General features: G+C 43.3%; 2 protein-coding genes and 1 long non-coding RNA gene across 7 annotated transcripts in view; 1 reads left to right on the top strand and 2 right to left on the bottom strand.

Moving 5' to 3' along the window:
* The window catches only part of mrtfba (myocardin related transcription factor Ba), a 24,325-nt gene extending 16,904 nt beyond the window's left edge, over window positions 1–7,421 (bottom strand). For 3 of the 5 annotated variants that reach the window (XM_029456573.1, XM_029456574.1, XM_029456576.1), the window contains exons 1-2: window positions 7,136–7,421; window positions 1,769–1,850 (exon numbers count right to left, since the gene is read on the bottom strand). The gene's annotated coding sequence lies outside the window, so the exon portion shown is untranslated. Of the gene's footprint in view, window positions 1–1,762; window positions 1,851–6,992; window positions 7,061–7,135 lie in introns of those variants that run through there. The other 2 variants (XM_029456572.1, XM_029456575.1) reach the window with 2 other exon arrangements.
* On the top strand, window positions 6,642–13,693 carry LOC115024755 (uncharacterized). Its single transcript, XR_003834152.1, has 4 exons — window positions 6,642–6,864; window positions 7,249–7,338; window positions 12,663–12,810; window positions 13,564–13,693. It is a non-coding gene; the product is annotated as an uncharacterized LOC115024755 (long non-coding RNA).
* On the bottom strand, window positions 7,560–13,748 carry ercc4 (excision repair cross-complementation group 4). Its single transcript, XM_029456577.1, has 10 exons — window positions 13,537–13,748; window positions 12,672–12,852; window positions 11,729–11,924; window positions 11,430–11,637; window positions 10,839–11,019; window positions 10,597–10,752; window positions 10,384–10,488; window positions 9,463–10,099; window positions 9,119–9,231; window positions 7,560–8,900 (listed from the first exon to the last, which is right to left on the bottom strand). The coding sequence occupies exons 1-10, from the start codon at window positions 13,711–13,713 to the stop codon at window positions 8,161–8,163; spliced, it is 2,694 nt and encodes an 897-aa protein (XP_029312437.1). The 5' UTR covers window positions 13,714–13,748; the 3' UTR covers window positions 7,560–8,160.

Here is a 13,748-nt window from a genome sequence, read left to right as displayed (position 1 = left end):
AAGGCCATCTGGAAGAGCTCAGTCGCAGCCCAAACGATTCATTAAACGAGCCGGGTCGGCTATTATACTGAATAATCGCTTCAAACCGCTGCTCGTGCAAAACAACGCCAGTGTGTGCATGAATGTTCTCTCTGTTCAGTCAGGCTTCATAATCTGGAATATGACGTCGGCGTGGCGGTTTCAAAACGGGGGGGGGGGGGGGGGAACGGAAACATTTCGGGGAGCAAAACAAACAGTTTGGTATCCATGGCTTCGCAACAGCCTCTTAACCAGCAGATGACGGACGGCTCAGCATGAACACACATGCCATTTATCGTTCTTCAGCAGCACCCACATGTTGCCCTTCCAGGACCCGAGCGCTCGTTACTAACCGCCCTGATGTGTTGGTTCTGGCTGAGAAGCACTTTGTTCCTATGGATGCTTTTATTTCTCCCCGTAGGTCCATTAAGACGACCAAGGGAGAGTATGGGAACGTACTGGACAACGGTTTCAAGTGCGTCTGGATGTCGTGCATCCAAACACAACAAACCCCGTGACTCATAATCTCTTCTGCTTTTAAAGGTTGTATCATAAATCTATAAAACAAATCCTGCCGCTCAGTGCAAATCACATATTTTCACAGAATCATCTTTGTGTTTCTGGACCAGTAATCACAGTTTACAGTAAACACGCTGTTCCTGTGTAACACAGTTAAACTGTTCCTGTGGGACGAACAAGTGGGCGGAACATTTGGAGATAAACCTCAAACGAGGTGTTGATTACGTGCTACAATTCCTTTAAATAAATGAGGCGAAAAAAATCACAATTTATGCATCGCAAATGGTATTTTCCTTCAAGTATTAACTTATACTTATTTTCACAAAATGTTTAAACAATCAAAACGAACAAAAGTGAATTCTAAATCATTTTTAGATATTATAAAAACTATAAATAATTAGCTATACATGAAGGCAAATGTCACAAATAAGAATAACTATGTAATAAGAATTAAATAAATGTAATAGAAAGATAATAAGCCAATAAAAGAGGCATTGAATCAGCCAAAACAAAGCACAGCTGCATGTTGATCATTTTAACATTAATCTTACACTGTTGCAGCCGTTTACAAGAAACTAAAATAAATAGATATAAATAGTACTGGTGCCGTTTGTCTACAGGATTGTACCTGATGAATGTGCTTACGTGTAATTATTTCACAGTCAGAGTTAAAGACCGGACTTCCTGTTGTACTTGGGACACTTTGGGAGTATTAACATTCCCAGTTCACTTCAGCATCTGAACTGGTGAATGTTGAATCTGGCTCTGGGAAGAATTTGGCTTCTGAGCCGCAGCCGCTCTGGCCCCTAGATGATGATGAAGTGCCACTAAAACGCAGCGCTGCAGACGCTACGAAGGCCTTGATGTTCAACGCTGGAGGTTTTCTGGACAGAACTCCAGTAACAGCTTCTTTAGGGGATAACGAGTCTCTCTGTGTAGCATGCAGGTACTTCCTGTAGAATCCAGTGCTGCGAGGCCTTAGAAAGGAGACTCTACATGCATCGACTGAGCGGTTCTTCTGTCTCAGGTCGTCTTTCAGTGGGATTAGCAGGTCATTAAGCAATGGAGTCCAAGTCAGGTGACTTCACTCTCCACTGCAGAATAATCTTCCTTCGCTTCAGTTTCTCTAACAAAGACTTGGAACACGAAGTGTGACGGAAAGATAAACAGCACTTAACTCTTTAAGCAGGTCAGAAGTGTGTGTGTGTGTGCTTGTGCAGTGCTTTGCTACCTGTAGTGGCCGAGGACAGTAAGGGAGACAGGAAAGAGACGTCCGTTTCTGTCGTGGGTCACACTAAGCCATGGAGTCAAACCTAGGAGAGAGAAAAGGAGCAAACATGAATATCACAAATACAACTCGAAGAGATGATCCAGCAGGAAGTTACCTCGACCCTACACAGCCAATAGACTGCAGTTAAATCGTATGTTCAGTCCCGTGAAGTCTTTTAAGTTTCTGTTCCTACGTTAGTTTCTCTCGGCCCAGCCATGTTGAAAAATCAATGGATATTAAAGATACTTTATACGAAGGATTTACACGTCATTAGGCCAATGACACACTTTAAAAAGAAAACATTTCAAAGACTAAAAAAGGGGAACGACAAGAAACTAATGCAATTTTGAGAATCAAAACCTGAATATTTGGTGTATTGTTGCAGAGACAAGACACATTAATATAGAATAAAAATATAAATTACAATAAAAATATAAAACTCTATTTAAAAATAAAGAAATATATATATATTATATAAAAAAATATTATATATATATATATATATTTTTTTTTATATATATATATATATATATTTAGTTAGCTAAAAGTAATGTATAAATGGTTGATAAAGATCGCTAAAAGTAAAGGACAAATAATTAGCTAAAGTGAATGGATAAACTAAAATAAAATATTAAAATAATAATACATGTTGTATACGTGTGTGTATATATATATATATATATATATATATATATATACACACACACACATACATACACACACACACTTTTTAAAAGAAAGAGCTAGGGAGAAAATAAGAAATGTGCAAATATTTAGTCTAGGGGATGTGCAAAGGTTCACAGTATCAAGAACAACAAGAATAGACAATTTACACAGATAATAGAAAGAAGTGCGTTAATGTAACATATATCACAATTACAAATGAAAATCCATTAAAAAATAATGTAATAAAAACACATAAACAGACACTGATGCCGCTTGAATAGATGTGTTTGAAGATAAGTGGAGAACAAATGAGATGATAAGCACCACTTAAAGATGCCTGAATGAATCTAGCCGACACTCAGAGGTTGCATCAAGGTCTGAAATGTGATGTTCACAGGTTGCTAGGAAAACCTGCCGTGGTCTCTGTGACAATGGAAGAGGATCCTGCGTGCAGACAATAGAAACTCTTGTACTGATGACTAAAGAGCTGTAAAGTAGCATCACGCTGCAGACTGAGCGAGAGCACGAATACAAATCAATCAACTGCACATACAGAAGCTTTCAGGACTCTTTAGGACACGCGTTTAATAAAACTACATTAAGGTTTGATTGATGTGTCAATTTACTGACACTCAGGGCAGACAATGGTCGTGCACCACATATCCCATATCCGCCAGCTATGTTTGTTTCTGTAGGTTCCTCCCTCACCAAAAAAAGTAATACACATTTGAATGTTGACTCCTTGCAGGTGTGTGGCAAAGAAATAGAAAAAAATTAATCACATACTGACAAAAAACAGTTTTAGATCACAAATAATAACCAAAAACTTGCTTTTCGCGTCATATTTTCTTTTTAAAAACACATTTCTGCAACTAAAAAAAAACAAATACACTCACAACGTTGATGTCAACAGTCAGCACTACATGCTGTGTGTGTGTGTGTGTGTGTGTGTGTGTGTGTGTTGGGGTAATGAGGGTGAACGAGTGAAAGAGAGAAGAAGGAACAAACAGCGGTCACGGCTGACGGGTCGTTGTGGGAGAATCAAGCAGATCCAGATGGCAGCGCTGCGTGTTGCTCGGCCCTGCACTGCTCTTTTAATGGCACGGGGCAACAAGTACCATGTGTTTCATCAAAGCCTGTTGCAGACATACGGTAAACACAGAGCAGTTAAAGTCCGAGGTGGGCTCAACAGTCGAGGGTGTAGAAATGTTGTTGTGTAGGTACGAGGACGCAGTGCGGCGTTTTCCTTCCACTGGGCCAAAACAGACCATCCCTTCCCTGTCGGTGCCACACAGGCAATGATTGTCAGAAGCTACATAAGTTAATCTTTAATATTTGCACAGCTAGTGAGGAAGACGGTGGAGCACTTGCAGTATCGGTCACAAAAACTAGAGCCGTGCTAGAAACTCAACACACTGAAGAAATGTTCCCATCCTCACAGGGAGAGCTAAAGATACACTCACGTTAACATACTTCTACATCAGATATTTCACTTATGGGACACTAACGTTGCCGTTACCCAACGGACTTCAGTGTGAAGGTGGTGTGAAGATGTTCCTCCACATCGACCATGTTTAGTGTGGAGCAGCTCAATGCAACGCTTGCATATCAGACGTAGCCAAATTAACCAGAGTGGATTTAACCATTTCCATCTGCGTTTTATTATCTGCAGCACTGGGAGATCAGAGTAAAACTGGGTAATCATTTGAGTCCATATTCTGGCAGCGTGATGACAGTATCTGGGTGCGTCTTAAACACATGCAGCGCAGGAGAGACGCTTTATGACCTTCTACTGCAAACATCTTCGTGATTACCTTAACACTGATGAATGAAAAGCATACACAACCTATTATGTGGGCGTGGATTCAGGGCGTGAAGCAATATTCAAAGTCTAACCAGTATTTCACAATCCGGTTTTCAGCAAAAACATTTAGCGAATCAATACTTTAGCAGCCGTTCACGGCGCTACGTATCCACAACATTAACAAACACAGACTGCTTGTATCTCTCTGAGAGATACCAACACTTTCCAGTCTCTGCAAACTAGGTCACGGGTTAACTTTACTCCAAATAGGCCTGGATGTGAAGCCTTCATGTGATAAAGTACTCACAAGCAGTCTCACACACACACACACACACACACGCACGCACACGCCTGACAGCATGAGATAACTGAACACTGCAGCCTTGGTCTAAGAGCTATTAAACCATAAACAATAAGGAGGTCTGGTTTCTGTTAAAGGACAGAAACATACCAGTCTGTCTACTGGCTATGAAAAAAGAACATGTTGTGATGAAGAACTGATGCAGCCCAGTTGTAAATTATAAAGTTGCCTTTACCATCCATGTGTGTCCAAAATGTCATCCCTTAATCCTATTGTGTGAAATTGTCATAATTAGCATTTGAATTCTTGAGTTATGGCCAAAAATGTGTTTTGTGAGGTCAGTGACTTTGACCTTTCACTACCAAAATCTAACCAGTTCATCCTCGAGTCTGAGAGGACGTTTGTGCAAAGTTTGAAGAAATTCCCTCCAGGCGTTCCCGAAATATCCCGTGCACGAGAATGGAACGAATGGACGGACTCCCCGAAAACAGAATCACAGCCATCATCGGTGCGAAGGCATAAAAATAAAAAGTCCTACCATCTAGAAGTCAAAGCCTTTGTATAAAACTAGATATGATATGTCCTGGATGACTGGGAATCTTCTAAGAAAAGAAAAACCTGCTAATTAAAGTCTCAAAAATGTTAAACAAAAGGAAGTTGCTGGGAATAAAAGCATGATGCTGCAGTTCACGGCGACAAACGTCTCATATCGAACTAGATTTAGCTTAAGTTGTGTAAGAAGACGACACATTGAATCTTTAATTACGTGAAAGATACTAAAAAAACAACCATATACACATATAAAACACAAAACACACACAGCATGTGAACCACTCCATGCCAAACTACACTTCAAGTCTGCAGTTTTCCGGGCTATAAATAGACCACGTCTGGTTCCACAAAAATGTTTTCATTTTTCCAAAGATAAAATGACAGAAATGATGTCATCTGTGGCTCATTCTCTAGTTCACTATTGTGCTATGTTCCCACACGCACACACACACACACACACGGGGGGGTCGTTTCCTTCCTTGCTGCCTTTGTGGACTTTGAATGAAAGAGCTTCTAAAAAGAGTACAAAAGGACCAATGGCTGGAAGCCAAACACCACGGGACCGTCTCACCTGCGAGCAGTACAGCGGCTACACGCCCAAACTTCACCAGCGCTGCTGCGTGCAGTGATGAACTATGTAGGCTGGTTATGTAAAGTAGTTAGTGAGTTTCTAACTACCTAGGGTTGAACGCTTCAGTCCTAATGACCAGCGGTGGAAGAAAGTAAAAGTACGAGCGTCAAAATATATTTAAAGTTCAAAAAGTACTAGTCATTATGCCTGAATTATATATATATTATATAACTGATGCATTAATGTGTATTTCAGCTTCATACTGCCAGGCTGCTTAATACATAATATACATCATATTTATTAGCTGTCTGGAATAGAAGTATAAAGTAGCATACAATGGAAAGACTCAAGTAATGTACTTCAAAAGTGCAATACTTGAGTTAATCTACTTAGTTACATCCCACCAAGCCTCATGCAAACTCAGTAGTCTGATTGTCCACTGTGAGGATGGAAAAACAGTCCGATACAGAACATTTTATTATTAGTGCACCAGATCTGGTTCTATAAAATGCAAACACATCAGCCTACATTGTGATATTTGGTTTTATTTACCACTACAGACATTGAAACCCAAGTCTGAAGGGATGTGGGCCGACAGTCTTCCTGCAAACTAATACTGCACTGGTGAAGGGTGAAACAAGCAAAGCACACAGATATAAGACTTACAGCCTGGGGGGGGGGGGTAATTACTTCCTCATCCAACCATAAGCATGTTTAAGTTAACGCTAATAATTCACACTTTGCAGTGACACACTTGGACTGTACAGGGCCAAATCTGAAGCCACCACATCCTGCATTACTCACACAGACTGCAGCACTGCCTCCTCTCTTCAATCGATTGGAAGGTAATAAGATAACATCACCGGGTGTGCGCGAGCCAGAGGGGCCTCGTTACACAGTGCGCGTGGCTAGTATTACTTAATTAATAACGGCTGCCAACTGCTCCCAGCATTCAGGGAGCATCCTAGCTCGGGAGGAAATGAGCATGCGGTGCACAAACTATGCACGCGCAAATAATAACGTGACAACTAGATAGTTTAAACAGCAATAAAGACTTATCCTAGGGAGGTATTGCTGACTGACATGGCTGTCGGGTCCACCACAGCTACTGTTATCGCAGTGTGGGATAAGCTAACGTTAGCTAGCTACTTTAAATCTGACAGGTGAGTGAGTTGCAGACAGCGCCAATCATAGATGACAATGAAGCGCTTCCGCAACCATCATTCCTATGACTAAAACCAGAACATATCAAGATTAGTAGCAGTCAAACACCCTCGTTGTCCTCGCTTACCAAGCCTCTGCCTCTGTCTGCATATCGCGGACTCTCCCCAACAACAACCTCCTCACAGTTCCGCCAGTTAGCTAGCGCGGCTTAGCTAACACAGGCTAACATGCTAAAAACAAGACAGCGCCGCCCCGGATTTGTAGTCTTACCGAATTGCGAAGACTTGAACCCCGAATCTGTCCGAGCTCTGGTTCACGATGAGATACCCATTTAATGTCAGCACATTAATCTTGCGTGTCTTGTTTTTTTCTTCTTCCTCTAGGTGTGAGATTGAAGTTTATTTCGCGGAGTAAAATGGCTGCGACTGGTCTAGGTTCGGATGCGGAGTGACGTAATGACGAAGCCTTGGGAGGTGAGTGGCGGAGGGATCTGTCCTCTTTACCGGTCAGTCAGCATTTATGATCCTCCCATGAGCCTGACTAGCTGTTCCACCAAACTCCATCACAACACCACCAACACACGTCTTCTAAGGAAACCACTTCTTCTTCTCGTTCTCACATTTGATTTAAATCAGTGCAGCAGCCATTTTTGTTCATTCTCACACATTGCTTTGGAGTGAAACTAAAAGCAAACTTAAGTTGGAGAGTCTCTTGCAATTTATTGTGGAGCTGCAGGATTTACCTGGTATTGGGGGTACATGTACAGGACATAATAATACAACTACTTCTGTGTCCTTTTACTGAGAAACTGAGCACAAGAGCAACAGCATGCTGTGGAATGGGTGATTTCCACTATAGTTCAGTTCACATCTTCAGTAAGAAACCTTAAAAAATACTATTTTACAACATTGCATGACACAGAATACAGAACAAGGAAATGCCACACAAGATCTAAAAACTTGAATATTCAACGTGTATTTAGTTTCCTGTAATTATTTAAAAATATCTAAGAAATGTTCCATTTTCAGAGTTGTTTACAAAATACAATAGAAAAAAAAAAAGTTCAGTTCATTGTGTTCATTAATATAATACATAATACTTTTGATGACGGAGACTCAAACTGTACAAATGTAAGCTTTCATTCTACACTCACGTAATTGTCATCCGGCTTTATGATGCAAAACTAATCCTGATGCCAGGAAAAATATATTTATACACACATAGGTCAGACGCTTTAGAAGAAGAAGAAGACTTTATAGATGCCTCTCGGGGAAATTCAATTTCTTTACGGCCCATCATGTCTTTTTGGCCTTCTGCACAGGAGCAGGGACATCAGCGACATTATGCAGAAACTCAAACAGCAGCTTGGAGTTGTTAGCATTCCCGAGTATTTCTGCCAGCTTGTCCTTGCTGAGTTTGGCTAAATCTGCCAGACTGTCTGCATTTTTTACAAGGGCCCTGTAGTTTTTGATATTGACCCCGGGCATTTTCAACAGGAAGTCATAAGGTCCGGGGTTGTAGAGGTCTGCTGATTCAGCCACCATGTCTGACTCGGCTGTGACGGCCTGAGCGGCTGCACCATCGGGTTCAAGGCGTCCTTGCTTCAGATCCACGAAGAGCTCGGCTGTGGCGTGTGGGGAGGGGCACCAGAGTATACGGAGGCGGGGGAAGTGCAAAGTGAGTAAAGTGAGTTTTGAAGAAACGTCAGTAGACGATATCTCGTGACGGAAATCCGATCGGGCCATTAAGGAAAAGGGTTTTGCCGGGTCAAACTCAATGAGGAGCACTGGTTTTTTGTAGTAGCGGGTCATGGAGAGACACTGGGTGTAGAGGCGGCCGCTCTGCAACGAGCCAATCAGATCACTGACGCTCTTGCGCTCGACGCACGTGTCTGGGGTCAGGATGTAGTCGCCTACTTCGAGGGTGACGGGCTCGATGTCCAGCCCCCGGCGGTGCAGCAAGGAGGGTAGTTCACTGCGAAACTCCCGCATGTCCACAATGACTCGTGAGGGCTCTGTGGGCTGCTCCTGGCCTCCTGGGGATTGGACAGGAAATGGAAATACAAAACAATGAGACGCCACAACTTGAACGACGCTGGCGAACAACATCATTGGAATCAATCCAGCCGATCAAAATCCATCTGAATGTACAACGCAGCGCGTCTTTCTTCAAGAGAACTTGAGATGTGTTTAAGGGAAAACAAAGGAAACTGCTGGAAAATCAAAAAGAGAACAAATGTAGAAGTAGACGTGCCTGCTCTGCGGGTGTTGGTGGTGGCGTTGGCCGGCTCCAAATTTCTAGCAAGGTCCAGGTTGGTGTCTCCTCGCCCCTCCCTCTCCTCTGGGATGACCATAATCGCCTTTTCCCTGCAGAGAAACACACACACACACACACACACACACACACACACACACACACACACACACACACACACACACACACACACACACACACACACACACACACACACACACACACACACACACACACACACACACACACACACACACACACAGTCACTAATGGATACAGACACAACAAAACACACGGCAACAGATTCTCCCAACGTTACTTGAGGAGGAAGAAATAGTTCCGACCTGATCAGGTGTTCGAATGCTTTCTTTTCCCTGGACAGCGCCGTCAGGTACTTCTGTTCTTCTGTCGAGCCTCCGTAGATGAGAAAATACACCCTCAGTGTCTTTCCGGGCCGACTGGCTTTGTAGATCTCCAGCTGGCGGACGAAACTGATTTCAGCGTCGTACAGCACCACGAAACTGGGCTCCACCTCGTGCAGCACCCGCGTCAAGCTGTGGGGGTCAGTGAGGCCTTTCAGTGGGTGAATGACAGTCAGCGGCTCCTTTAGGACGCCATAGTACGCATCCGACGACAGATCCAGCTTCAGCGGTTCTTCCTCCTCCATCAGTTCCTCCTCATCTCCACTGCTGCCCATCTCCGCTGCTTCATCCGTCTCCTCCTTCCCCACCATCTGGGTCAGCGTCAGTGATGGCCTTTTTTTACTCTTCGTGGACTTTTTCTCTTTTCCTTTATCTCCTTTTTTAGGCCAGCCGCTGCCCTTTTTGCACGACTCAAGTTCAAGTGAAGCGGCTGCAGCAGAGTCCAGTTTGCCGATCGTGCGGACATATAGTCGGTTGAGCATCCAGTCGGAGCCGTGGCGGATGTACTGCTGCAGCTGGGCACACGTCCGGTCATCACTGGCACAGATCAGCACAGGACCTGGGGGGGGGGGGGGGGGACATGTTAGACAGACACACACCAGGGATACGCAGGTACATCCTTCTGTTAAGTGTCACGTGATGAATCTACAAAGCTGCTGCTGGTTCTACATTTAAAAGTCTTGTATTTGTAGATTGAGGTCGTTTCATTGGACAACTAAAGTAAAAAAGGTTGGTTTTTATGAAATTCTGTTAATATACATGCACATTATATTTAAATCTATAGAGTACAGAGGACATGCACATGTTGACATGACGGACCCTTGAACAGAACTGAGCTCTGACCTGGTTCTTGTTGAGAGCTCTTGTTCTCCGTCTCGATCTCCTGCAGTACTTCAGTCAGAGCCTCCCACTTCGGGCTCTTCTCCAGCACAAGTTCCCGCTTCACCCCTGAAACACACACACACACACACATACTGAGCCTTACACTTACAAGCAGACCTTGTAGCAGATATTAACGCTGAAGAACAGGTTGTCAGAAGTCTGTTGGTCGGTTACCTGAGGAGGAGGAGGAAGAGGAAGAGGAAGAGGAAGAGGGCTTCTGTTTCTCGGCCTCCGCTCCCACTTTGAGTTTCTTCTTGGTGTCAGGGAAGCGGTACACTCTACCCCGGGCATTCATAAACATGGAGGTACTGGAGTCGAGGAACAACCAGCCTGATGGCGGCGACCAAACATGCATAAAGATGATTGATCACAAAGATTAAGTCGAATTATTTACTTCCAAGTAAGTTCTAGTTTACCGGAGTTGGATCCGAAGAGCTTTTGGCTGGAGCGCAGCGACTCGAGCAGATTGAGGAAGGTGACACAGTCGTACTGGGTGAGGTAGAGCAGGAGGACCCTCAGCACTTTCAGGTCCTGGACCAGGGCTTTGGTCTTTGCCCCCAGCTGGTGCCACAAGGGGTCCAGGTAGTGACGGATGGTCTGGACGGGAGTAAAGCAAAACACAGCCATAAAAACTCATATTCCCGCATGTACAACAGGAGTTAAGACAACAACAGAAGGTGTGTTTTCAAGTCATAGTTTTACTTAACCTGACGTGTTTGAACCCTTCGCTGCTTCACAAGGTTTGTCATATCGTTTTTTCGGCCTATTTTTGTGTCTTCCTCTTGGATGCGCGCTCAGAATCTGGCAGCTGGTCGCTATGTTTTTATAGATTGACGCCAAGAAACGTCCTACAAATACAGACACCGCCACAAAGTTCTCGTGGGTCGTAAGTGATGATTGAGAGGGTTTATTAAGTATGAGAAGAAGTGCAGGGGACGTTATTAAGAACAGCTTTAATAGCATTTCTTGTTCCCATTTCATGAGGCTTTCTAAAAGATGTCAATCACCTTTTCGAAGGCGTTGCCGAGCGTGTTCTCCACGGAGAGGTCCTCGGCCTCCAGGCTGGGGTTGTAGCGCTTCAGCTCCTTCAGACAGGCGCTCATGATGTCCAGGATGGAGCTCTGGATGGCCCTCATAGCCGGCGTCAACGACACATGGAGCTCCACCACCTCCGGCTTGTGCCTGTCCAGCGCTGTGTTTACTGACGCTTGAAACCTGTTGGAAGATCCGAGTGCAACGATAAAGAAGGAGGATGGAAGAACGCAGTCTTCATGAAAGTACACATGTCTATTCTGTTCGATCGTACCTGGGCCACAGGTAGAGCTTCTTGACGAAGAGGTTCCTCATCACACGCTCCACCTGGCAGAAGCCCGAGGAGAAGGACGTGGCCTTGTCAGTGAAGGCTTTGATGAAGCCGGTCTTGTTCTTCTGTCTGAACAGACGAAGGATGAAAGCCTCCTGACACGACTCGATGATTTTATGAGCACGATACACCAGGATGCCTGAGGGGGTGGGAGCGAAGATGTGCATGTTAGTCCGGGTGTTTGTTTGCTAATGAGACCAAACTGGATACCAGAGAAATAGAAATGTCATCAATAAACATCAAGAAGTTCTTTGTGCTTTTATTGTTTATTTATTGTACAATTACGTTTAAACTTAACATTAAATGCTTGTTTTAAAGTGTATTTAACCCAAACTGTTAATAACACAAATGTACAAATATAACAAAGTATATAAACGGATGTATTCAAACCATTGGAGTTCAAATTAGAATTAAATTACGGCGCAGGGGAAGGGGGGTAACGTTCCAGAAATATTTTGATTTTACATTTTTTATTTGAAAATATACAAGAAAAAAACTTGAATATTCTCTGAGATAAAAGAAATCGTACATCTTCAAGAAAAAACTCAAATTCTATGAGATTAAAGTCACTATAATTAAGATATCGGCCGATTCCTTCGGTTTCTCTCAGAAAAACTATTAACTTGGCTTTAGCTGTTGTCTCTCGTCATATTAAAATACTTTCATCAAATTGTGAGTGACAGCAAGCTTGAAATGTTTATAGACTTAAGATTATTATTGTTCCTTTATAATAAAAGGACAGCGCTGGTAGCACTGAAATTAGGTGTTGATAACTAGCACAACATTATACGATGCAAATACAAAGTACACAAGTGTTGTTCCCTGAAGTAAAATGTAACTAATAATCGATCACACTCTGTAACATACAAACAAACAGCCGTCTGACCTGATACGAGATGAGCGGGGATGCGGTCAGTGAGGAAGTCGACCACCAGGATTCTGCTGGTGACGAACAGCACCCCTCCCTCGGTGTAAACATTATAGCGCTCAGCGCTCTGCACGTCGCTGGTCACCGTCCTGGGCAGGTGGGTCACACCCTCCACTCGCAACTGCTCCGTGAAAAACTCCTGAGGAGGGAGGACAAGAAAAGAAAGTATTTAGTTCAACCTGCTCTGAGTACCTTTACACGTTGGATGAGAGTCCTGTAAAACTCTGAATGTTAATAACTAGGATATTACAAGACTAATGTTTTTTCTCTGTAAAGTCATCTTGCATAGTCAGGGTTGCCAGGACAGAAAACATCTGTTAAACAAAAACTGTGCACCAAGTTATTACTTTAGTTTAATAAACATCTTAAAAATATATTTAAAAACGGATGCTTAGGCTTGGCGAGCGTCAACTTAGGTCGTGTAATACCCTGCTGATTTTCTATTTATGCAACATTTAAGTCAAAATAAAATGCCACAATTTGAAAATGAATTTATTATCTGTTGTACAGTAGACAACATAAACAATGTAGCCTAATTATTTAAGTCACAATACAAATTAAAATCAATTTTCCAACAATCTGAAAATGAAAACGGCATTTCACATTTAATTTCTAAAGACATAACCTGCTGTACAGTGGCCACTATTATATTATTATATATTGTGGAATCGCATTACCGTTATAAGAAAGTCCCATATGGGCTTCCATACAACGCCCGAAAATCGTTACTTAGCAACGGGCGCGTTAATGAAGCCTTTATAAGACACATGTAAACTATGCGCGCGCACGCGTGTGTTTGTGTGTGTTTGTGTGTATTTCTCACCTGCTCAGGTGTGGTTGTGTTTAACAGAAGGACCAGGCTGCCCTGCTCCGAGTAAACCCGCATGAACTGCAGCAGGATGCGGTCTATCCCCATGCCCTCCGCCGCCACCAGCAGCCCGTCACAGCCGAACAGACTCAGGAACATCTCAGTCTCAAACTCCAGCAGCGGCTCCGCCATGTTGGCGGCACGAGAACAACAAAACCACCAAGTTT

This window comes from Cottoperca gobio, chromosome 19 (genome assembly GCF_900634415.1).
Source record: "Cottoperca gobio chromosome 19, fCotGob3.1, whole genome shotgun sequence".
NCBI classification, from domain to species: domain Eukaryota; kingdom Metazoa; phylum Chordata; class Actinopteri; order Perciformes; family Bovichtidae; genus Cottoperca; species Cottoperca gobio.
The sequence above is the reverse complement of the archived record's forward strand: the minus strand, read 5'-3'. Positions and strand labels throughout refer to the sequence as shown.

Excerpts from the sequence above, each read along its gene's own strand:
- ercc4 (XM_029456577.1), bottom strand. The coding sequence starts at position 13,713 with ATGGCGGAGCCGCTGCTGGAGTTTGAGACTGAGATGTTCCTGAGTCTG. Across the intron at positions 12,853-13,536 it reads ACACAACCACACCTGAGCAG|GAGTTTTTCACGGAGCAGTT; the intron begins GTGAGAAATACA and ends CTCCCTCCTCAG. Across the intron at positions 10,753-10,838 it reads GCTCTTCGGATCCAACTCCG|GCTGGTTGTTCCTCGACTCC; the intron begins GTAAACTAGAAC and ends CGCCGCCATCAG.